This window comes from Sycon ciliatum, chromosome 6, assembly GCF_964019385.1.
Source record: "Sycon ciliatum chromosome 6, ocSycCili1.1, whole genome shotgun sequence".
Lineage (NCBI taxonomy): Eukaryota > Metazoa > Porifera > Calcarea > Leucosolenida > Sycettidae > Sycon > Sycon ciliatum.
The window spans coordinates 5,964,203-5,991,109 of NC_088648.1; the positions used below are offsets into that span (position 1 = coordinate 5,964,203).

The 26,907-nt window shown below is 51.0% G+C and overlaps 1 protein-coding gene across 1 annotated transcript in view; it reads right to left on the reverse strand.

The window, feature by feature from the left end:
• Window positions 1-1,317: 1,317 nt before the first annotated feature.
• The window catches only part of LOC135819980 (mucin-3B-like), a 94,329-nt gene continuing 68,739 nt past the window's right edge, over window positions 1,318-26,907 (reverse strand). The window contains exons 31-41 of the mRNA XM_065333280.1: window positions 26,378-26,695; window positions 25,658-25,861; window positions 24,429-24,755; window positions 22,107-22,310; window positions 20,309-20,635; window positions 9,779-9,994; window positions 7,764-8,093; window positions 7,143-7,376; window positions 6,219-6,548; window positions 4,852-5,049; window positions 1,318-3,477 (exon numbers count right to left, since the gene is read on the reverse strand). Of these exons, the coding sequence (XP_065189352.1) occupies window positions 1,490-3,477; window positions 4,852-5,049; window positions 6,219-6,548; window positions 7,143-7,376; window positions 7,764-8,093; window positions 9,779-9,994; window positions 20,309-20,635; window positions 22,107-22,310; window positions 24,429-24,755; window positions 25,658-25,861; window positions 26,378-26,695 (4,676 nt within the window). The 3' untranslated portion in view covers window positions 1,318-1,489. The remainder of the gene's footprint in view (window positions 3,478-4,851; window positions 5,050-6,218; window positions 6,549-7,142; window positions 7,377-7,763; window positions 8,094-9,778; window positions 9,995-20,308; window positions 20,636-22,106; window positions 22,311-24,428; window positions 24,756-25,657; window positions 25,862-26,377; window positions 26,696-26,907) is intronic.

Here is a 26,907-nt window from a genome sequence, read left to right on the forward strand (position 1 = left end):
ACCCACCCTGGGTGTACCCCGATCCACCCAACCTGGGTGTACCCCAACCCACCCACCCTGGGGTGTACCCCAACCCGGGTACCCACCCACCCTGCGGTGTAACCCAACCCACCCACCCTGGGTGTACCCCGATCCCCCCAACCTGGGTGTACCCCAACCCACCCACCCTGGGGTGTACCCCAACCCACCCATCCTGGGGTGCACCTCGACCCACTCAGGTGGTGAAGTCTGGACACAGCTCAAACACACCGAGGCCGCATACTCCCTTAAAGCACGCAGTGTATTGCAACACGAACGTGCAACTAGCTTCATAGCTTAGGAACAGGAGCGAAGAAAAGGTGCATCAAAACAGTAGAATATGGATGCTATGAGTAAACTCTAGCAAACAACCAGAAACTTTGAGCAGTACAAATGTTTGAGAAAATATTAAATGAAGGAAGAAAGACATTCATTGGAAGCTTGGAGAGTACCCTCACGTAGGATGGAGAAAGTAGTGAGCTGCGGCAGCACACACACATGCACACACACACACACACGCACACGCACACGCACACGCACACGCACACACACACACACACACACACACACACACACACACACACACACACACACACTCACACACACACACACACACACACACTCACACATAATGCTATCCATGTGTAGCATGTTGGAGAATAACTGGAAAGCGCATAGGACAACATGCGGAAAGACTGCTCCTGCCAGAAAAAGACTGTGCGGCCACAAGAAGGGAGAATGGAAAAAATGGATCATGCATGCAAGCCTAGAGAGCTAGGGGATGTACACTAGCAACGCGGTTCTGTGATGAGAATATGCTGGGAAATAAAAGGACAACATGGTAGCAGCATGCAGCCACGCCTTTCTTCTTGTGTCTAGGAAAATTTGATAAATTCACAGAGAAAGAACTAATTTTGTGGAAAATTGTGAGAAGAGAGATCAAGTGAAATGGTCAACGCATGTGAGAATTATTGTAAGTACGTGTATTACTAAAACGTTCCCGAAATTGTATGCACCGAGGGCAAGCTCCTTGATAGTAATGGTCATTCAGTATGGCTTATAGCCATGGTAGAGTAGATGAAGTTGCATCTCTGAAGCGGCACATCGGCCCTGATTTCAGCCAGTGAGCAGCAGTTACTAGCACGTCTGTTTCGGTGCGCCAGTCGGTGGCCGATATAGTGAATGCCTATCCGTGATATGGTGGTGATGTGTGCTGTTTGGCCCAATGTGTGGCCAGCTGTGTTTGCGTGTGTGTGTGTGTGTGTGTGTGTGTGTTTGTGTGTGTGTGTGTGTGGAGAGGGGGGGGGGGGGGGGAGTGTTATAGTTGTAGAGTGGAGTGGCAGTGGGGCATGCCATGCCAGTGCCATGCCAGACCCGCAGATGTCCAGTAAATGCACGACTATCCCAAGCAGTGGTGTTGTCTGGACTGGATAGGCAGTGAGTGATGTACACAAAGAACATCATCCCCAGCCTATTTAGAATCCTGTCCAGTTTTAGATTTAGCATACAGACTACGGCCCCGTCTGTTATCAGGCGGTGACGGTGGAAGCGTGGGTTTGTCCAGCGCTGGTTTTACGTACAGGCTCCCGCCACGTTTGTTCGTCGACAGTTCTGGCAGTCGCGATGCGTATCGATTGCCAGTGGACGATGACGGCCGGAGTGGTTTGCGTGCCGATGACGTGGCATGCAGGCCACTGTCAGCTTGCTGTGGTCGCGCTGCCTGATCACCCTTACCTGGAGCCGTGGAAGCCACATCCTGGCTTGCCTGGAATGTTGATATGTCACTATATATACCCTCGGCAAACTGTTCCACTATTTCGCCTTTCTCAGCGTTTTCTGCTTTTCCGGCTAAACGCAGCTCGGGACATACTCGTGAGGCCTGCACATTAGGTGTGTTTGCTGGCCATGCTCGATCAAAATCGGACCAGGAGGTTGACTCCTGCACGACGTCAGCCACTGCTGTGTCCTCGCCATTTGCTGGAGCAGGCTTTCGCTTCGAGGACAGTTTTCCGAATCTGCTACCTCGCCGACTGGCAGCATCTTGTTTCAGACTTCGGCTGGCGACGTATTGGTGCTGGCTTTTCAGATTAGCGGGGTCTGTGTATCGCTCCTGTTTGCCCAGGCTTTCGGTGACTGAATACTGATCCTGGCTTCGGAGGCTTGCTGTGGTTGAGTACGCTTCCAGATTCCTGAGGCTTGCAGAGGTCGAATACGCATCCTGACTCCTGAGACTTGCAGCCGCCGAATATTGATCCTGATAGGTCCCCTCTCCTGGGTGTTCATCACCTGACAAGTCATCTTCAGTATCATATAGGAAATCTTGCACATTGGTGCAGACTGACGCTCTCTGCATGTAAGCGTCGCTATAAACATCCTCACCCTTCAAACCTGCCTGCTGAAAATTACTATTGATCCAGTCATCAGACTCAGGCTTGATGGCTTCCTCACCACCCTGCGGTTGTGAGCACATGTTTCCAGACGAGGAAATACTCATTCTGTCATCCCTGCAGGCCGACGACAACGACGACAACGACGACTGGGCCCTCAATGGCACCATGTTTAAGTATGGTCCAGTGGGTCGGCTTTTCTTCCGCTCACCAGACTCGAGCACGTGGTACGTGGGCTCAGGTTCCATTTCTCCGTGCACCATTGTATTGTAGAGGCAGACTTCTTCCCGTCCTTCTTTGCCCAGTTCTATGCCATGGTAGAGACCTTCCTCTCTTGCCAGCTCATTAGTGTCCACGTAGGTGTCAATGGCATTGCCCGCGCCACTTGTGCCCTGTCTATCTCTGCTAGAGTTGATGTAGCCGCCGAGTACAGGTGGTCCAGGCATGCTACTACCGTACAGGCACTGGTAGATGGTACGATCACGGCCACCGCCGCCGCTGCCGCTACCAGCACGCTTACCTGCTGCTGCATTACCCACTGTACCAGAACCAGATGCAGCCGCCACTGCTGCATCTGCAGCAGCAGCCGCCGCAGTGGCCGCCGCAGCAGCGGCAGCGACAGTGGCATCGCCCGGACCACCATTAAGCGCAGTATCATCGTCCGAGTAACACGCCTCACTGTCAGAGTAGTCCTGGAATAGCTCTCCTGTGGAGAGGTGAGATCTAGCCGAAGGAGATAGAAAGTCGACAGATTTGAAAGACTCTGGCATGGAGTAGACGGTCGTATCTTGGACTAGGAATGCAGAACTTCCGGTTGAATCATGCTTCGCTCTTGGCTTCATTGCCATGCGCGTTTCATAGGGTGTACCACCGAGATATTTCGATGCAGTACTGTAGATTGAGGCAGATGCACGCAAGCCCGACGACACTGTGTTGCCACCGCTCATGATCTTCTGACTGCCTCTTTTCTTTTTGAAGAGGAGACCTGCAAATGTGAGCAGGGCTATCACACTGAGGACAGCAGCTAGAATTGCCACCACTGCCGTTGATGATGTCACGGCTAATGCGTCCTCTGCACAGAATATACGTGTACATGAACATTGGCATCAACGCATGCATACGCACACACATATACACAAGCACACACACACGGACACAAACACACATAAGCACACATATACACATATACACACGGACACACAGAAACACACACACACGCGCGCGCGCGTGTGCAAACACGCACACACATGTGCACGCGCGCGCGCGCGCGCACACACACACACACACACACACACACACACACAAACACACACACACAGACGGATGTAAGTACACTTCAAGATGATAGCTGTCAGAAAAACATGCCTGGATGAACATAGCATTCCTGATAGCAGTGCCTATGATGAGCAACCACGGTAACATGAATAATCCCTGATATCAGTACGTTATGATTAGGAACAGCAGTACCACTAATCCCTAAGAGCAGTGTGGTATGATGAGCAACAACAGCAGTACCACTAATCCCTGATAGCAGTACTCTATGATGAGCAACGCCAAGAGTATATAACCCCCCAAGAGTGTGCAACTCTGCATATGGGGTCTCCGACGGCGAAAACTCACATCACGTGTCTCAGATACCTTTGTAATACGTACAAGCGTAGGATAGCGTGCGCGCAATCCGAAAATCTGGCGTGATCATGCTGGGGATTTGCATACGCGCAGTGAGTTTCTGTCAGAGAGTGCTTTTTTTAGTACTCCGTTGCTCGCTAAAAACGGGTTGGAAACGTACAACTGCGACACTGCACCGCGTGATGTGAGTTTTCGCCGTCGGCGTACCCCATAGAAAGGGTATCAGGAGTTGCACACTCTTGGCAACACCAGTAACACTAACACTACACCAAGGCCGGTAACTGCATCGTGTTCCTCAAGCAAGAACAAGCTCACTTCCATCTGGGGCGTGTGTAGATTTTCCGAACTGTATTCACCATAGCCAAACACGATTACACAGCCACAGTGTACTGTAAGTGTACACATTTTCGGCCCATTCAAATTTCGGCCTCCCAAGGCTAAAACACATTTCGGCCTCCCAAGGCTAAAACAAATTTCGGCTGCAGCACATTTTCGGCTTGTACTGCTGCTGCCTGTATACACTGTCACACTGAACCTTGCAAAACAAAATTTCATCTGCAACAAATTTTCGGCCAACTATGATCAGGCCGAAAATAGCCAGAAACAAATACTTTCCACTGATGAATGTGACAAGAAAATTAATTCAGGTAAACTTTCATGACTTCGTTGTAGTGTGGCGATGACTGCAGAATTTGTTCTCTTTATTGCTATTATAAAATTGTTGTCTCCTCGTCGATTATTTTTAAAACAAATATGCGCTGGACATTTGTTGACTTAGAGTAATCTGTAAGGTTATCAGATAAGAAAGGGTACGTACCAACACATGTTGGGGTATGGTCGAAGAGAGACTTCCCTGCCACATGCACTAAACACTTCATTGAACTGTAGTTGGTCAGCCCGAATCCAGGATCGCAGGTGATGTTGTAGTGTGATGACCGCTGTCGCAGTGTATCTCTGAACACACCCGATCCCAGTGCAGTGCCGTGTGCAATCACGGGAACGTCACATGTTGGAACTGCACACACACATACACAGACACATACACAACACACACACCGGATTATAGCCAGAACAAAAGTGAGGAGGGGGGGTCGATTATAGCCAGGACAAAAGTGAGGGGAAGTGACCATCGGACCCAACATTTAGTGATTTTACCGCCATTTTGCCGCCTTTTTGGCTGCTACTTTCACCGACACCACTAAGCAACCTACCAACTGGCATTCCATGTATTTATTCACGGGCCACTGGAACAGGCCATTGATTTGGTTTTAGAGGTAAGTAATGATTACCATGCAATGACATATGCAATGCAGCACTACTACATGTGCATGCTGTGCTCTCATCATGCATATAAAAAGGTGGAGCTCGCGTTCTGAAGCCTGGCGCATTCATTTTGAAAGGGGCGGTCAAAAAGTGAAGGAGAGCGCAGCGCCCCGCTATGTCGCTTTGCCAAGAACCCTGATACACATCCATGTACGTAACACACACAGACACATAATGCACTCAGACCCCCCCCCCCCAACACACATGTACACATGTACACACTCACGCACACCCTACACTCACACACACGCACGCACGCACGCACGCACACACACACACACACTTGTACTTGCTCACTGCCAAAACTGGTCACGTGGGTCTCCCCGGGAGAGGGGAGAGAGACTCAAAAGGAATCTTGGAAAGATGACTCAATTGGCCATTGAACCACCCAACGGCCGACACCCTCTGAAATCCCCAGACTAGGGTGGACTTGAAATGATCCCACTTATGGGCTCACCACACCTCAGTAAGTGGGTGAGGACAAGGTGCAGAAAAAGGGTTGACGGCATCAGGGTATCCGTCCCGGGATCCAACTGCAGGTACCCCTGCCCCCAGTGAAGGTAATACTTGGTACTAGTGTGGGTGGCTAAATCAGAGTGGATCTGATATAAGCTTCACTAGCACCATTGATTACACAAGAGTTAATCTAGCCAGAAGCAGTCCATGGTTAACAGGTATGTATACTTCAAATAGAAAGTATATGAACCCTGAAACCAACAAAGGTGGTAGGTACAACAATACACCTTCAAGCAGCCGAGCCCGTTGGCAACAGGCCCAACACTATCTGGCATAAGTGTACCCACCAACCGAACTAGCTGGCACCCCCACACACACACACAGACTGGGTATCTGAATACTTACCAGCAACCGTCAGGGAGATAGTTTGACTTGAAGACCCAGCCGATGTAGTCACGTTGATGGTGTAGTCTCCCTCCACTGGAGAAACTATGGCGGCATTCACGGTGAGATTGGACCAGAAGCAACCGTGGCTATCAACTAGTGAAGTTTTCACATATCTAAACACAGATTCCCCTCCACTGGCCTCGGTGCTCCAGTTAATAGCGCTTGATGACAACGGGGCCGGCTTAATAGTGGAGTTGATGCACACGGACAGAGTTACCAAATTGCCAGCTTGCGCCTCACTAAGAACCAGACCATTCTTCCCCGCAGGAGATGAAAGAACAGGCAAAGCTAGAAAAAAAGGACAACAGCCGAAACAAGGACCAAATACAAAGCAATACATTTCTCCACAACTCACAGCAATCATAAACAGGAAAAGTCTGTTCTATTGGAGACACTTTTAAAAGTCGCCTGATGATCGTGACTATGTGAAATTCGGACATGCAACACAGCTTCCCCTTCTCTCTTGTGTTCGATTGGAGATGTGATTCCGGCGGTAACAAAATAGGCCAAGATTCAACATATTTTGCTTATGAACTTAGAAGTAGCAACTACAGCGGCAACAACGCTTCTACCACTACACCTCTCCCTAACCAGCCAACCCCCCCCCCCTCAACTATCTCTCGGATCCACTAGCCCATCTTCTGCTTGTATTCTAAGACATCTGCTCTTCTAGAGGCAAATCAACAAACAATAGAGAAGGGTTCTACTTCACGTGAAATATATTGTGTGCGGAACCAGGTGCCAGGGTTGCAATCCTCAGATTTGCATTTGAAGAATTCAAAGCAGATCATCTGGTTTGTGCTGCGCTAAGACCAAGAACATGAATACTCAAGTCTACGTGTTCCACTCTAGTTATATTGAGGCGAACCAGACTCTACTCACCAAGGCAGTCTGGCACATCCCGGTACATTGCTTTTCCATCAGGTGCCACTCGACATTTAGCGTGCTGTGAAGAAGACACGCTCAACCCCTCAGCACACACTACTTCATAGTCTGATGAGGTGGTGGTCTGTGTCTGTGTGGTCTGTGTGGTGTGACCAACTGAACGAGTGTTACTGAGCACACCGGTGGGTCGTGCATGACCATGGTGGATTGCTGGTAGCTCACACAGTGGAACTATGCAGTGCAGTACATCAATACACACATACACACATAAACATACACCGATGCACATACACGTGCACACACACACACACACACACACACACACACGCACGCACGTGCACACACACACACACCCACACGCACACACACACACACGCACACACACACACACACACACACAAACAAACACACACATTCACAGCACATAAAACAGTGACAAGATAGAGAAGCGTAAGCCATGGTATACCATAATATCTCTAGGACGATCTCACAGACTTCAAACAAAATGATGACATGTTCATACTTTTCTCAATAAATAACTGAAGTCTGCTTAACTCACACAAGGAAAGTCAGCTTACAATTCTTCATCAAAATTGATCATAAAATATCTGCACCTACCTGTGATGTGCAGTGGAATCGATAATTTCGAATAGCCGGCAGTTGTTACCACCTTGACAGTGTAATGACCAACGGCTTCAGCCACCACCCCAATGTTCACGGTAAGGTTGGACCAGAAACAGCCGTTACTGTCATTCAGCGAGGTGTGCACATCGCGGAATACGGATGTCCAGCCGCTGGCATCAGTGTCCCATGATACTGCGTGAGATGATGACGGTGGGGGCCTGATGGTAGAGTTGATGCACACTGAGAGAACTGCTACACCGGAGCCATCGTCCTCACTCACTATTGAACCATTGCCTTCAAGAGGAGACGATAACACAGGTGCAGCTGGACAACAGGAACATACAAGACACACGCAAACTAGTGCTTACGCACTTACACACATAGTAGTAGACACATGCACACAAATACACACCCCCCCCCCCCCCCCACACACACACATGCGCACCCACACACACCCACACACACGCGTGCACACATGCGCACATATGCACACATACACTCAGTCGCACACACAGACACACAGATACACACCTTGGCAGGGGCGTCGGAACCGGTGCGGCAGGTGCGGCCAAAGCCGCACCAATAATTTTCGAAGTTTTTTTGCATTTCAACCTTGTTGATGGCTTGTCGACTCTTGTACAGGTACCATGTTTTACATCGACAATGCGGTGTATCATCAGCATGAATATTCTTATTTCTCCTATTATTCTGTAGCATTAAAGTATGGCGTCCCACGGAAGCGGAAAGGTGGTTCTTGACCAGGGAGTTGTACGACTCCTTGTTCTTGACCTGCCCGGTACGCGAACCCGTCGAATTTTTTTTATTTTTTTTTATTAACCCTTTCAGTGCCAAGGGGGTCAGAAAAATTCAAATTTTTCCGAGTTGAGCTGAACTCAAATTTTTCATAGCTCAGCTGTATATCCACGGATCTTTACAAACGATGGCTCTCTGGAAAGATATCATGGCCAGGCAGACAGCTGTGAAGAGAATATGCAGCGAAAATAGTCTTCCTCGCGAGGGCGCCTGAGCGAAGTCCGTTTTCTGCATTTTCGTAGCATCTGCACTTTCTCACGCGCGCGATCGATCGCAGTGCAGTCAAATTTCAACGCACGAAATTCGGACAAAGTTGGCCTGAAAGGCACTGAAAATCTCGATGTTTTGATACCCAATACGCATGGGTTGCCGCGAAAGAAATAGAGAAACCCGCGATGCGCATACGTCATGTTCTCTACACGCGACAATTGTTTGTCCGAGCGCGCGCGCTTTAGGCTTCGCCCTGGCGATATCTATCCTCACGGACACAAAGCGATGTGATGAGTCGATAGCCAAGGTCTTCCTGAAGACGTAGAGTGGTCGTTTGTAACTCTCCTGTGTGTAGAAGTGGAGATACGAATTTATTTGTACTCACATACTCAGTCTGGGCGACTAAAGTCGCCCGTGGCACTGAGAGGGTTAAAGTATGGCCTTTTAGGCCCAATTTTCTAAAACATTCACGGGGGAGGACCCCCGGACCCCCCTCTCACACTTTTGCCGCACCAATTTTAAACTGCTTCCGACGCCCCTGCTTGGACCCATGAAGGGGGGAGGGTGGTGGAGACCAGGTCTAACTATGGCCTGAAAATCCCGTGTGCGCATTTGAAGTGGCCCCCTTGTCCCTGTCAACACACACACAACTATGAAAGAATGGTATTGCCCAGGTCTGTTGGCATCATGGTTGGATTTAGCACAGCTATAGGTCAGTATACTGTACAGCTATAGGTCAGTATACTGTACAGCTATTAGATCAGTACACAGTACAGTGGAGATTGGATATAACGGCCTTGATTATAACGACCTTGATTATAACGACAGATTGAGTTTAGCGACACAATTCTGTTGCCCAAGTCGTTTAGTAAGTCCTTTGTGAAGGTCGGGTTTAGTGACATTTTGTTCTCTCCCGAAGGAGTGTCGTTATATCCAATCTCCACTGTATACTCTACAGCTATAGGTCAGCAGGTAGACAGGCTTACCATGACAATCGGGTACATTTGCGAAAACTGCCTTTCCTCCAGATGTTAATTCGCATTTACTGTGTTGTAAACTGGCTACCCGAAACCCATGCTCACATACTACCTCATAGGCTGATGAGGTGGTCGTCTGCCTCTGACCATCACTTAAGCGGTTGTTCATCAGACCAGAAGGTTGTGCATGGCCGTAGTGGATTGGTGGTAACTCACATAATGGAACTAAAGATGCACACACACAGACACAATAACAGAATACCATCCAAAACGTACACACATGCGGGTAATCAAACACATGCATATGCGTTCAAGCACACTTGCGAACACACAAACACACACACACACATGCACACACACACACACACACACACACACACACGCACGTCGCACGCACGCAAGCACACGCACGCACACACACACACACACACACACACACACACACGCACGTCGCACGCAAGCACACACACACACACACACACACACACACACACACACACACACACACACACACACACACACACACACACAAACACACACACACACACACAACCATGCATTTACACCAACAGACAGAAAGACGGATAGACACACATGCCTACATATGGAAGAAAGAGGATCCTAGTTGATAAATTGTGTGACTCAAAGTTTGATGCCGAAGCGTCATCAGACAACAGTTGTGTTGACATGGATACACATCACACCACTACTCCGCTATCTACTGTTCACAGCAATCACCTATTACAGATTGTTACATTCATATTGTCACCCTGTTCTATTTGTACCCTAATTGGATTACATACGCCGTTCCAAATCACTGTACTGTACTGTATAAGTACAAACTTTCGTTCACGAAATCCTTTGTTAGATCACTCCACTAGCAGGTTTGTTACGTACCAAATTTCGTTTTTGATCGAGGTCTGTCACCCCGAACGTCCAGAAAAAAACAGTTTGGTACAAACTTCACTTATTCCGTGTCCCTAACGCATAGAGCGAAGGTCAATTACAAACGAAAATTTGTATTTATACAGTAGGAACAGACACAGTAAGTGAGCACAAGCTTTCAATAACCCTTTAACTACTCATTATTTTCAGGATAGAATCAATTCACAGTCTACAAAATGTTGTCATATCTCTGCTCTCCTTTGGCCATTTCTCACAAACAACCACTCTCTGGAAAGCTATTGATGGCAGCTATGCACTCGGAGAAACTACAGCATCAAGCGCCATTCGTGTGTGCCACGCTTGATGGAGAATACGTTTTCAAACTCAAACAAATACGCACAGCGCGATCTGTCACGAGCGGCTCACCAATTTGCAAAATCGCGGCTCATGGAAACCAGACGAAGTTCTTAGGAAAGTGCCTATAATCCGAAGGATTTCCAGCCCCAAAACGCAGAGGTAAATGAGAAGATATCAGAGTTATTCTCAGCGTGACGGCAACTCGACATTTTTGAATGCGCATTTCGATCACGCACTAGCTTCGAGCTTCGTCGTGCGCCAATTATGCACCAATGAGTGAAAGCGATAGCTGCAGTCGATAGCCAAGGTCTTCCTGAAGCCGTAGAGCCCTCATTTGTAATGATCCGACAATAATTGAGCATGTGACGAAATATTTAGTGATCGCCTATTGCATCGATCCACGTGGATCGATATTTGAAAGGGTGGTAGCAAGACTACATAAACCAGAGTGTGCAACTCGGGATGGTTCCTGTGGGAGCATAATTCGTACAGTTTGGTACAAACTTCACTTATTCCGTGTCCCTAACGCATAGAGCGAAGGTCAATTACAAACGAAAATTTGTATTTATACAGTAGGAACAGACACAGTAAGTGAGCACAAGCTTTCAATAACCCTTTAACTACTCATTATTTTCAGGATAGAATCAATTCACAGTCTACAAAATGTTGTCATATCTCTGCTCTCCTTTGGCCATTTCTCACAAACAACCACTCTCTGGAAAGCTATTGATGGCAGCTATGCACTCGGAGAAACTACAGCATCAAGCGCCATTCGTGTGTGCCACGCTTGATGGAGAATACGTTTTCAAACTCAAACAAATACGCACAGCGCGATCTGTCACGAGCGGCTCACCGATTTGCAAAATCGCGGCTCATGGAAACCAGACGAAGTTCTTAGGAAAGTGCCTAAAATCCGAAGGATTTCCAGCCCCAAAACGCAGAGGTAAATGAGAAGATATCAGAGTTATTCTCAGCGTGACGGCAACTCGACATTTTTGAATGCGCATTTCGATCACGCACTAGCTTCGAGCTTCGTCGTGCGCCAATTATGCACCAATGAGTGAAAGCGATAGCTGCAGTCGATAGCCAAGGTCTTCCTGAAGCCGTAGAGCCCTCATTTGTAATGATCCGACAATAATTGAGCGTGTGACGAAATATTTAGTGATCGCCTATTGCATCGATCCACGTGGATCGATATTTGAAAGGGTGGTAGCAAGACTACATAAACCAGAGTGTGCAACTCGGGATGGTTCCTGTGGGAGCGTAATTCGTGCAGTACGTCATTTCTGACGGCATGGTAAGCCACAGGTACGATGAAAAGTTGCGTAACCAGTCGCCGTGGTGCAGGTCACTGAGTTTGTCCTGACTTAGGTTTTTTGATACGGATAGCCTGGTGACTTTAGGCCATCATTTTTTATATCTATGTTTCGCGTCAGTTCAACTTCCAGAATCATATGCGAGAGGTGGAAAAAAATAAAAAGTGGCAAAATAATAAAAAAGGCTCATCATCAGAGGTGTATGCACTGTACATAGCACAATAGCTCGTGCATGGTGTACATTCGAAAGAAAAATCGTACATCGAAGCACAACATCTGGGTTATCAGCATGAGTAAATATTCACTTTGGACAGTGGAGGCAACCGTTGGTGCCTATGCTTCGTTGGATTATTGTACTCAGACTTCAGCAGCGGTGCAAAGACCTCCGGAACGACGCATCCTCTCAGCTTGAGGCTGTCTGGTGTTAGCTCATAGAATATTGCTCGCAGATGCCGAACAAACGATTTACCAACGCTGGCCTCGAGGCCATTTCTGAATCCCAGTTTCGCTGTATGCAACCAGTCCACACTGATGACTCGCACGATCGTACACCCACTGTGCATGTAAGATTTTTTATTTTTTTCCGAAAAAAATCAAAACGTATGCGTGCGGACGACGCGAAACATAGCTATAAAAAATGATGGCCTTACTTGTCGGTGGATGTACGCAGCGTACACAGTCACACAAAACACCGAAATCCTGAAACTGGACGTCTAAAATCAAACAAACTTGGCTGATTTCCGCGCTATGAAACATGAAAATTTGAGCTGTACGCAAGTCGCGGCTTGGCTGACCTCATCAGGGCGACGTAGTGCACGAACTACGCTGTTTCAGATCTGATATGCACAGTTGCACACTCTGGTTTATGTACTCTTGCTGGTAGTGAGGTGGTTAACATTACTCGGGGAAAATATAATACGCAGGTTTCGAGAGCTCTGGGAGCTTTTTTTCTTATTTCAAATAATTCAAGAGGTAAAAATAACACAACTGTCGTAAGACCTGCCCTCCCCTACACAAAGCACACCAGGCACCTGCCCTCCCCTACACAAAGCACACCAGGCACCTGCCCTGCCCTACACAAAGCACACCAGGCACCTGCCCTCCCCTACACAAAGCACACCAGGCACCTGCCCTGCCCTACACAAAGCACACCAGGCACCTGCCCTGCCCTACACAAAGCACACCAGGCACCTGCCCTGCCCTACACAAAGCACACCAGGCACCTGCCCTGCCCTACACAAAGCACACCAGGCACCTGCCCTGCCCTACACAAAGCACACCAGGCACCTGCCCTGCCCTACACAAAGCACACCAGGCACCTGCCCTGCCCTACACAAAGCACACCAGGCACCTGCCCTGCCCTACACAAAGCACACCAGGCACCTGCCCTGCCCTACACAAAGCACACCAGGCACCTGCCCTGCCCTACACAAAGCACACCAGGCACCTGCCCTGCCCTACACAAAGCACACCAGGCACCTGCCCTGCCCTACACAAAGCACACCAGGCACCTGCCCTGCCCTACACAAAGCACACCAGGCACCTGCCCTGCCCTACACAAAGCACACCAGGCACCTGCCCTGCCCTACACAAAGCACACCAGGCACCTGCCCTGCCCTACACAAAGCACACCAGGCACCTGCCCTGCCCTACACAAAGCACACCAGGCACCTGCCCTGCCCTACACAAAGCACACCAGGCACCTGCCCTGCCCTACACAAAGCACACCAGGCACCTGCCCTGCCCTACACAAAGCACACCAGGCACCTGCCCTGCCCTACACAAAGCACACCAGGCACCTGCCCTGCCCTACACAAAGCACACCAGGCACCTGCCCTGCCCTACACAAAGCACACCAGGCACCTGCCCTCCCCTACACAAAGCACACCAGGCACCTGCCCTGCCCTACACAAAGCACACCAGGCACCTGCCCTCCCCTACACAAAGCACACCAGGCACCTGCCCTGCCCTACACAAAGCACACCAGGCACCTGCCCTGCCCTACACAAAGCACACCAGGCACCTGCCCTGCCCTACACAAAGCACACCAGGCACCTGCCCTCCCCTACACAAAGCACACCAGGCACCTGCCCTGCCCTACACAAAGCACACCAGGCACCTGCCCTCCCCTACACAAAGCACACCAGGCACCTGCCCTCCCCTACACAAAGCACACCAGGCACCTGCCCTCCCCTACACAAAGCACACCAGGCACCTGCCCTCCCCTACACAAAGCACACCAGGCACCTGCCCTCCCCTACACAAAGCACACCAGGCACCTGCCCTGCCCTACACAAAGCACACCAGGCACCTGCCCTCCCCTACACAAAGCACACCAGGCACCTGCCCTCCCCTACACAAAGCACACCAGGCACCTGCCCTCCCCTACACAAAGCACACCAGGCACCTGCCCTCCCCTACACAAAGCACACCAGGCACCTGCCCTCCCCTACACAAAGCACACCAGGCACCTGCCCTGCCCTACACAAAGCACACCAGGCACCTGCCCTGCCCTACACAAAGCACACCAGGCACCTGCCCTCCCCTACACAAAGCACACCAGGCACCTGCCCTCCCCTACACAAAGCACACCAGGCACCTGCCCTCCCCTACACAAAGCACACCAGGCACCTGCCCTGCCCTACACAAAGCACACCAGGCACCTGCCCTGCCCTACACAAAGCACACCAGGCACCTGCCCTCCCCTACACAAAGCACACCAGGCACCTGCCCTGCCCTACACAAAGCACACCAGGCACCTGCCCTCCCCTACACAAAGCACACCAGGCACCTGCCCTGCCCTACACAAAGCACACCAGGCACCTGCCCTGCCCTACACAAAGCACACCAGGCACCTGCCCTGCCCTACACAAAGCACACCAGGCACCTGCCCTCCCCTACACAAAGCACACCAGGCACCTGCCCTCCCCTACACAAAGCACACCAGGCACCTGCCCTCCCCTACACAAAGCACACCAGGCACCTGCCCTGCCCTACACAAAGCACACCAGGCACCTGCCCTGCCCTACACAAAGCACACCAGGCACCTGCCCTGCCCTACACAAAGCACACCAGGCACCTGCCCTGCCCTACACAAAGCACACCAGGCACCTGCCCTCCCCTACACAAAGCACACCAGGCACCTGCCCTGCCCTACACAAAGCACACCAGGCACCTGCCCTGCCCTACACAAAGCACACCAGGCACCTGCCCTGCCCTACACAAAGCACACCAGGCACCTGCCCTCCCCTACACAAAGCACACCAGGCACCTGCCCTGCCCTACACAAAGCACACCAGGCACCTGCCCTGCCCTACACAAAGCACACCAGGCACCTGCCCTGCCCTACACAAAGCACACCAGGCACCTGCCCTGCCCTACACAAAGCACACCAGGCACCTGCCCTGCCCTACACAAAGCACACCAGGCACCTGCCCTGCCCTACACAAAGCACACCAGGCACCTGCCCTGCCCTACACAAAGCACACCAGGCACCTGCCCTCCCCTATACAAAGCACACCAGGCACCTGCCCTGCCCTACACAAAGCACACCAGGCACCTGCCCTCCCCTACACAAAGCACACCAGGCACCTGCCCTGCCCTACACAAAGCACACCAGGCACCTGCCCTCCCCTACACAAAGCACAGCAGGCACCTGCCCTCCCCTACACAAAGCACACCAGGCACCTGCCCTGCCCTACACAAAGCACACCAGGCACCTGCCCTCCCCTACACAAAGCACAGCAGGCACCTGCCCTCCCCTACACAAAGCACAGCAGGCACCTGCCCTCCCCTACACAAAGCACACCAGGCACCTGCCCTGCCCTACACAAAGCACACCAGGCACCTGCCCTCCCCTACACAAAGCACAGCAGGCACCTGCCCTGCCCTACACAAAGCACACCAGGCACCTGCCCTCCCCTACACAAAGCACAGCAGGCACCTGCCCTGCCCTACACAAAGCACACCAGGCACCTGCCCTGCCCTACACAAAGCACACCAGGCACCTGCCCTGCCCTACACAAAGCACACCAGGCACCTGCCCTCCCCTACACAAAGCACACCAGGCACCTGCCCTGCCCTACACAAAGCACACCAGGCACCTGCCCTCCCCTACACAAAGCACACCAGGCACCTGCCCTGCCCTACACAAAGCACACCAGGCACCTGCCCTCCCCTTCACAAAGCACAGCAGGCACCTGCCCTGCCCTACACAAAGCACACCAGGCACCTGCCCTCCCCTACACAAAGCACAGCAGGCACCTGCCCTGCCCTACACAAAGCACACCAGGCACCTGCCCTGCCCTACACAAAGCACACCAGGCACCTGCCCTGCCCTACACAAAGCACACCAGGCACCTGCCCTCCCCTACACAAAGCACACCAGGCACCTGCCCTGCCCTACACAAAGCACACCAGGCACCTGCCCTCCCCTACACAAAGCACACCAGGCACCTGCCCTGCCCTACACAAAGCACACCAGGCACCTGCCCTGCCCTACACAAAGCACACCAGGCACCTGCCCTGCCCTACACAAAGCACACCAGGCACCTGCCCTGCCCTACACAAAGCACACCAGGCACCTGCCCTCCCCTACACAAAGCACACCAGGCACCTGCCCTGCCCTACACAAAGCACACCAGGCACCTGCCCTGCCCTACACAAAGCACACCAGGCACCTGCCCTGCCCTACACAAAGCACACCAGGCACCTGCCCTGCCCTACACAAAGCACACCAGGCACCTGCCCTCCCCTACACAAAGCACACCAGGCACCTGCCCTGCCCTACACAAAGCACACCAGGCACCTGCCCTGCCCTACACAAAGCACACCAGGCACCTGCCCTGCCCTACACAAAGCACACCAGGCACCTGCCCTGCCCTACACAAAGCACACCAGGCACCTGCCCTGCCCTACACAAAGCACACCAGGCACCTGCCCTGCCCTACACAAAGCACACCAGGCACCTGCCCTGCCCTACACAAAGCACACCAGGCACCTGCCCTGCCCTACACAAAGCACACCAGGCACCTGCCCTGCCCTACACAAAGCACACCAGGCACCTGCCCTGCCCTACACAAAGCACACCAGGCACCTGCCCTGCCCTACACAAAGCACACCAGGCACCTGCCCTGCCCTACACAAAGCACACCAGGCACCTGCCCTGCCCTACACAAAGCACACCAGGCACCTGCCCTGCCCTACACAAAGCACACCAGGCACCTGCCCTGCCCTACACAAAGCACACCAGGCACCTGCCCTGCCCTACACAAAGCACACCAGGCACCTGCCCTGCCCTACACAAAGCACACCAGGCACCTGCCCTGCCCTACACAAAGCACACCAGGCACCTGCCCTGCCCTACACAAAGCACACCAGGCACCTGCCCTGCCCTACACAAAGCACACCAGGCACCTGCCCTCCCCTACACAAAGCACACCAGGCACCTGCCCTGCCCTACACAAAGCACACCAGGCACCTGCCCTCCCCTACACAAAGCACACCAGGCACCTGCCCTGCCCTACACAAAGCACACCAGGCACCTGCCCTCCCCTACACAAAGCACAGCAGGCACCTGCCCTGCCCTACACAAAGCACACCAGGCACCTGCCCTCCCCTACACAAAGCACAGCAGGCACCTGCCCTGCCCTACACAAAGCACACCAGGCACCTGCCCTGCCCTACACAAAGCACACCAGGCACCTGCCCTGCCCTACACAAAGCACACCAGGCACCTGCCCTCCCCTACACAAAGCACACCAGGCACCTGCCCTGCCCTACACAAAGCACACCAGGCACCTGCCCTCCCCTACACAAAGCACACCAGGCACCTGCCCTGCCCTACACAAAGCACACCAGGCACCTGCCCTGCCCTACACAAAGCACACCAGGCACCTGCCCTGCCCTACACAAAGCACACCAGGCACCTGCCCTGCCCTACACAAAGCACACCAGGCACCTGCCCTCCCCTACACAAAGCACACCAGGCACCTGCCCTGCCCTACACAAAGCACACCAGGCACCTGCCCTGCCCTACACAAAGCACACCAGGCACCTGCCCTGCCCTACACAAAGCACACCAGGCACCTGCCCTGCCCTACACAAAGCACACCAGGCACCTGCCCTCCCCTACACAAAGCACACCAGGCACCTGCCCTGCCCTACACAAAGCACACCAGGCACCTGCCCTGCCCTACACAAAGCACACCAGGCACCTGCCCTGCCCTACACAAAGCACACCAGGCACCTGCCCTGCCCTACACAAAGCACACCAGGCACCTGCCCTGCCCTACACAAAGCACACCAGGCACCTGCCCTGCCCTACACAAAGCACACCAGGCACCTGCCCTGCCCTACACAAAGCACACCAGGCACCTGCCCTGCCCTACACAAAGCACACCAGGCACCTGCCCTGCCCTACACAAAGCACACCAGGCACCTGCCCTGCCCTACACAAAGCACACCAGGCACCTGCCCTGCCCTACACAAAGCACACCAGGCACCTGCCCTGCCCTACACAAAGCACACCAGGCACCTGCCCTGCCCTACACAAAGCACACCAGGCACCTGCCCTGCCCTACACAAAGCACACCAGGCACCTGCCCTGCCCTACACAAAGCACACCAGGCACCTGCCCTGCCCTACACAAAGCACACCAGGCACCTGCCCTGCCCTACACAAAGCACACCAGGCACCTGCCCTGCCCTACACAAAGCACACCAGGCACCTGCCCTGCCCTACACAAAGCACACCAGGCACCTGCCCTGCCCTACACAAAGCACACCAGGCACCTGCCCTGCCCTACACAAAGCACACCAGGCACCTGCCCTGCCCTACACAAAGCACACCAGGCACCTGCCCTGCCCTACACAAAGCACACCAGGCACCTGCCCTGCCCTACACAAAGCACACCAGGCACCTGCCCTCCCCTACACAAAGCACACCAGGCACCTGCCCTGCCCTACACAAAGCACACCAGGCACCTGCCCTGCCCTACACAAAGCACACCAGGCACCTGCCCTGCCCTACACAAAGCACACCAGGCACCTGCCCTGCCCTACACAAAGCACACCAGGCACCTGCCCTGCCCTACACAAAGCACACCAGGCACCTGCCCTGCCCTACACAAAGCACACCAGGCACCTGCCCTGCCCTACACAAAGCACACCAGGCACCTGCCCTGCCCTACACAAAGCACACCAGGCACCTGCCCTCCCCTACACAAAGCACACCAGGCACCTGCCCTGCCCTACACAAAGCACACCAGGCACCTGCCCTCCCCTACACAAAGCACACCAGGCACCTGCCCTCCCCTACACAAAGCACACCAGGCACCTGCCCTGCCCTACACAAAGCACACCAGGCACCTGCCCTGCCCTACACAAAGCACACCAGGCACCTGCCCTGCCCTACACAAAGCACACCAGGCACCTGCCCTGCCCTACACAAAGCACACCAGGCACCTGCCCTACACAAAGCACACCAGGCACCTGCCCTGCCCTACACAAAGCACACCAGGCACCTGCCCTGCCCTACACAAAGCACACCAGGCACCTGCCCTGCCCTACACAAAGCACACCAGGCACCTGCCCTGCCCTACACAAAGCACACCAGGCACCTGCCCTGCCCTACACAAAGCACACCAGGCACCTGCCCTGCCCTACACAAAGCACACCAGGCACCTGCCCTGCCCTACACAAAGCACACCAGGCACCTGCCCTCCCCTACACAAAGCACACCAGGCATATTCGAAAAGACGTAACACATAACATACAAACACGGAATTATGTAACTTTTTTCAAGCAAACAATGAACAATATTCGGACATCAAAGTATCAATGAAATTACCCACAACACTATAAATGGCAAAACTAATTATGCTTGACTGAAACAGGCAGTTCTCATTGACAATTTTTCGTTCAAAGCCAATTGACTGGCTACAAAGCTTCAAATTCGACTCCAAATCTCAACATGTGCTCACCGTTAATCTGTAGAGAAACTGTCTTCTGTGTAGAACCAACAGATGTTGTGACATTGACCGTGTAGTCACCCACTGCTTCAGAAACTACACTGATATCCACTGTCAGATTAGACCAGAAACACCCGTTACTATTATGCAATGAGGTGATCACCTTTCCATTGCCTATACCTCCACTGGACTTAGTACTCCAAACTACCGCATTGGCTGATGACGGTGCTGGCTTGATGGTAGAGTTGATGCACACGGACAGAACTGCTGACTTTGTGCCATCATCCTCACTCACAACCAGTCCACTGCTTCCAATAGGAGATGTCAGAACAGGGCCGGCTGGATAACAACAACAGTACACAGGAATGCAAAGCACGGTCAGACATACCTCAACCACAAACAATACGTGTTTATAAGCATGGCCGTGTCCTGAGGCAACCAATTCCGCATTGCACAAGTCAGTCATTACACGTGTACATTTCTGCCCAAGTTCACAGCAGGTATTGGCTTTGACCCCGCCCCCTTGTCTGAATGAGGCGAGGTGAAGGGGGGGGGGGGGATGAAAAACTAAAATTCAATTGCCCCCTCCCCTCATTCTCTCTCTCTCTCTCTCCTCTCTCATAAGCTGGAACATTGTGATCCTGCCGTTGAAAATCCTATATCAACATGTCGCCAGCAGTTTTTGCCGGCAGAGTACGGGACATGACCGGGATAATCGATGGGGCCAGGCATCATGCGTCACGTAATGATGGCCGTACCGACTGACCATGGAACAAGTTACTTCGAGCATGTTAAAGATCAAATCTTCTTCTCCTGCCGCCTGGATTTTTGTTTAGCGTTTTTCTGCTGTCGACGCATCCTGTCGCGAAGTCTCCAAACGACGAGACCTTTGCTCCGTTGTTTCTTGTTGTCGTCGTAGCCGTAACCAGGGTGGGGAAATTCGAGGGCTGCTTGAGCGACCCTTCAATGTGGCAAACTTTGCTGTATTGTCTTCTATTAATATTACGAGTCACATAATCTGCCAGAGACGGCGTCTCATCCAGGCCCGACTTATCTTTGCCCTCGAACATAAGTCCCAATCATTATAGGTATCCACTGATCGGTCTGCTCGACAAACTCCCGGACGCCTGATCGAGTCGGGACATAAAGCTCTCGATGGAAGCAAGGATCTGGCCTACTGATAATTCCAGCCTCAGGAAATGCTCCAACGAAACAGATCTGGGTCTACTGACCGATTTGCAGGCCGATTTCCTACTAACAGTTGACGTGGACCCGATATCGGACGTCGCTATACTCACCTCATTGTCAGCACTGGATCAGCTCCTTCAGAACCCTAAGGAGAACATGAAGACGTCTCAACGCTGAACAAAGACACGCTGAACGAAGACACGGACTGAAAACTACTAGCGCCAAGAAAAAACTGAGGCTACTGGAACTTGTTCATGACATCTAAATGAAACCTTCGTGAAATGCCGCTTCTTTTTCATTTCTCCTATGTTTTTTTCAAGACATACTATTATGGGATCTGAACCCGCACTATCGCCCTGCATGCATTCCCCCGATACACTTCGCATACATGCACATTCTTCCAAGTTGCTTCATGTTATGATCTTGCAGTTGCAAGCTCTATTTGAATAAGGTGGCCAGCTGTCTTTGATGGTATGGTACGGGTGTACCAGATAGCGCCAGGCATGCCCGACGACAGAAATGGACAGATACCGAAATAAAGCGGCGTGGACTGTGGCTAGCGCCAGACTTTACTGAAGTAACATATTTTGCCTAGCTACGTGAATACAAATAACATGCTCACCATGGCATTCTGGTACATTCTTGAAAACAGAGTTTCCATCGGATGATCTTTCACACTTGCTGTGCGGTGAACTGGACACGGACAAGCCTTCTCCACACACTACTTTGTAGTCGGATGAAGTAGGTCCACTGCTAGTACTGGGCCCAATCAAACCTGACGCTTGTGCACGACCATGGTGGACTGTTGGTAGTTGACACAATGGAACTAAACACATCACATGCAGAACACAGACAACAGTAAAACTTCAAACACACCGTGCATACAACAATCAACATCACTATTTTTCTAAAAAAAAAAAATCGACGGGTTCGCGTACCGGGCAGGTCAAGAACAAGGAGTCGTAGAACTCCCTTGTCAAGAACCACCTTTCCACTTCCGTGGGACCCCACCACCCCATGATCAGTAGTCAGATTTTATTATTAATTTTTTTTACGAGAAACCACGAACCTCGAGAACAGAATACTGCATGATAGAGGTGGTTGCAGACGCAACTAGACACCGTTAGCAAACAACGGTAACGCTATTTTTTACGGTACTCGTACCTTGATCACCCAAATAGCCTTGAAGCTGCAGTGTATAAACGTTATGGGGGCTGATTTATCGTTGTGACCAACGGTACGTGTTTTGGCCAAATATTGCATAGTCCGTACGCATTTCACCTTGTATCGCGTATATGGTGACCAAAATGGTTGTACCGCGCGAAATCAAAGCTATTCTCGTGGCAACAGCGTACTAAATATAGCGTGCATCTTGCTAAAGGTCGAACCCAAATCACGGTATTTTCCCCCTTACGATAATACCGTTACAACATAACGTTTTTGCTAAGGGTGTCTACTGTGGTGGTGAAACTGGAGCATCTCCGCCGACCTGAGGTCTCGGCTTCAGCGACACTTCAGTGCACCAAAACCTGGGGAGGAGTAGGCACAGGGGGGAGGGGAGGGATGCGCCTCCTAAACGGTGGGGGAGGATAGATCAGATCCACCATCTATTTCTCTAAATTGTCTTAAAGTAATTGTTATCTTCGTTGTCTAGTCCATTCAGAAAAGGATGAGCGCTGGCTCTCGAGAGCTCCCTCATTGGCAATTTTGTGGGGCACTGTGCAGTGCCGCGATATTTGAAACTTGAAAAAGGGTCTAAAAGGTACCTCAAGTTGAGGCTCAACTGGGGTTCGAACCGCAAATGTACTGTTATGCAAGTGGAGTGAACGGCCTGGATTTTCATGGTTTTTACCCAATTCAGTGCTTCGGGGGGCAAAACCTGGCCGAAATCCTATTCTTGTTATGGCTTGCACTTTGGAGAAATAGACTTCACATACAGAGTATCCGAGATATTCAGGCAGAAGTTTATCGTTCTTGTCTGGGTCTCGGAATGGGCACGCAAGTTCTGATCTGTAAGCCCTCCTAGTTCCTTCTTCAGCTGGCCCAACTAGGTTGCACTCCACCATGGGTCTGCGCCAACAGCCAGTTTGGACCAGGTTTGGCAAGGGTTGCCTCGCGTTCCAGGGCGCTCAGCTGTGGAACACTTTACCCAGCGATATACGTGCCATCTCGACGCTCCGCCAGTTCCGCGCCAGAATGATCCCGCACACCCTTAGTACCTAGAGTACCAAACGTCCTGTTTGATGATGAGCTGGCTTAGTTTCTCTCCACCTCTATCCTTATTACATCCCTCCCCAATTTCATTAATTACTGCTTTCTATCTGCATTCGCCACCTTTTCATTGGGCAGATCTGCCCGTTTGGTTTGCGAATTAAAATAAACACAACAACAACTTCAAAACCATGATTGGAAGAGCATTCCATGGGGGATTGCAAAATATTGTGACAAAAACTAAAAACATTGACACATTTATGGCTAAAAGCTAGGATATCATCCTTTTCTGAATGGACTGTAGTGTATAGTGATCTCAGGTTGATCTTACACACTTGCCCTCTTCTGCCACGTGCTAGTTCAACCTTTTTTCCTGTCTGCCTTCTCTCTCTCTCTCTCTCCCTCGCTCCCTCCCTCCCCCTCCCCCTCCCCTCCTCCTCCCTCTCCCTCTCTCTCTCTCTCTCTCTCTCTCTCTCTCTCTCTCTCTCTCTCTCTCTCTCTCTCTCTCACACACACACACACACACACACACACACACACACACACACACACACACACACACACACACACACACTCTCTCTCTCCCTGAAGAAAACAAAAGAACGTCATGCATATGTAGACAACGTCGAGGAAGTGCGTTCTGTCTGAGGCAAGTTGTTTCGCTTCCAATGTTGAGAAGTAAAAGCTCACTCCAAAGCTTCAAATTCATCTCCAAATCTTAACATGTGCTCACCGTTAATCAGTAGAGAAACTGTCTTCTGTGTAGAACCAACAGATGTTGTGACATTGACCGTGTAGTCACCCACTGCTTCAGAAACTACACTGATATCCATTGTCAGATTAGACCAGAAACACCCATTGCTATCATTCAGTGAGGTGATCACCTTCCCACTGCCTATACCTCCACTGGCCTTAGTACTCCAAACTACCGCATTGGCTGACGACGGTGCTGGCTTGATGGTAGAGTTGATGCACACGGACAGAACTGCTGACTTTGTGCCATCATCCTCACTCACAACCAGCCCACTGATTCCAATAGGAGATGACAGAACAGGACCAGCTGGATAACAACAACAGTACACAGGAATGCAATGCAAGTTCAGACATGCCTCAACAACAAACAAAGGCAACCAATTCCGCATTGCATCAGTCAGTCATTATATGTGTAACTTTTTGTCCATGTTCACTGCAAATGTTTGATTTGACCCCCGCCCCCCTCCCCTCCCCCCTTCCCTCTCACCCCATTGTCTAAATGGGGAAAGCTCAAGAAGCTAGACTACGTTTTATAACACCTCTCCAGTCCCTCTCTCCCTCTAGTCTTTCTCTCCCCTCCCCCCCCCCCCCCCCATCCCTCCTCCCACTCCCTTCCCCCTCCCTCTCTACTCAATCATAATCCAATCCTAGATATGACCGGGGAAACAGTGGCAAATACACATGTCCATACTGTAGTGTCGCGTATAAAAGCATGACAGGCACAGAAGCATGCCTCGAATAGAAGGCGATTTTCCAAAGCGTGTCATGACACAGAATCACGGTTTGAATAGAAGCACAAGTACTTGTACACTACAGGTGTGAAAATGTATACACTGTACAGTATATACTGTACAGTGTATACTGTACAATGTATACTGTACAGTGTATACTGTACAATGTATACTGTACAGTGTATACTGTACAATGTATACTGTACAATGTACACTGTACAGTGTACACTGTACAGTGTATACTGTACAGTGTATACTGTACAGTGTATACTGTACAATGTATACTGTACAATGTATACTGTACAGTGCAGATTGAAGATGTTGACGTAGAAGCCTGTTTTGAATGGAAGCATAACTTGAATAGAAGCACAGTTTGAACCCTGCTTTACGGCCGTAAGCACCTGCTTATATACGCGACATTACGGTATGTGTACATACACGCGAGCACATCGACTTCTAATAATAATAACATGCTCACCATGGCACTCTGGTACATTCTTGAAAACAGAGTTTCCATCGGATGATCTTTCACACTTGCTGTGCGGTGAACTGGACACGGACAAGCCTTCTCCACACACTACTTTGTAGTCTGATGAAGTAGGTCCACTGCTAGTACTGGGCCCAATCAAACCTGACACTTGTGAGTGACCGTGGTGAATAGATGGTAGTGCACACAGTGGAACTAAAAACATCGCATTCCGAACAAAGATAACAAGAACAAAAATTACAACATACAGTGCACAACAGCATTCCATATTGGTGGGATAACGACCCTCCTCTGGGAATTTGTGTTGTTGCTTCAAAACAGCAAAAGATGACATTATTGCAAATAGCAGCTCGCGGTTTCACACAGGGTCATTTACACCAGCAGTGTGAGCTTATGCATTGAATGTGAAAATGGTAGCGGTAGATGGATGTGGCAGCTGTATGGGCGTGTGTGGACAACAGTGGGTGAGTGCGTATTATTTGAAGGGTGGGAGTGCTACAACGTTTTCTTTCTGCTTACACAGTACAGGGTCACGTTTACGAATATTGACAGCTTCTAGCACCTGCAACTGACTAAAGAAACGTGCACAACAATTGTTCCCGAGATGGGTCATGTACAATGTGTAGTAACCGCGTCAACACAAGTACAACTTTACAAGATCAGAAAGTGCTGATATTACTTCTCCATGAAACTACAATACTATGTACCTACCGGTGATTTGTAGGGGAATTATCTTTGTAGAACTTCCAACAGATGTTGTGACAACGATAGTGTAATCACCCACTGCTTCAGAAACTACACTGATATGCACTGTCAGATTGGACCAGAAACAGCCATTGCTATCATGCAGTGATGTGTGCACAGCAAAGAAAGCATCAGATGACGCAGTGGTCCACACAATAGAGTTAGTTGTTGGTGCTGGTTTGATGGTAGAGTTGATGCACACGGACAGAACTGCTGACTGTGTGCCATCATCCTCACTCACAACCAGTCCACTGCTTCCAATAGGAGATGACAGAACAGGACCAGCTGGATAACAACAACATAAACCAGGAAGACGAAGGTGACGACAACAACAAAAACTTCTTGTTTCCCCGGTTATGTACCGTAAAGTCGTGTATAAAAGCCGCGGCTCCGTTACTTTGTTGGGGAAACTGTGCAGGATTCTATAGGAGACAGGCTACTATACAAGAAAGGTTTTCTATGTACGTCGCAAACTATATATATACAGGCTGTACTGA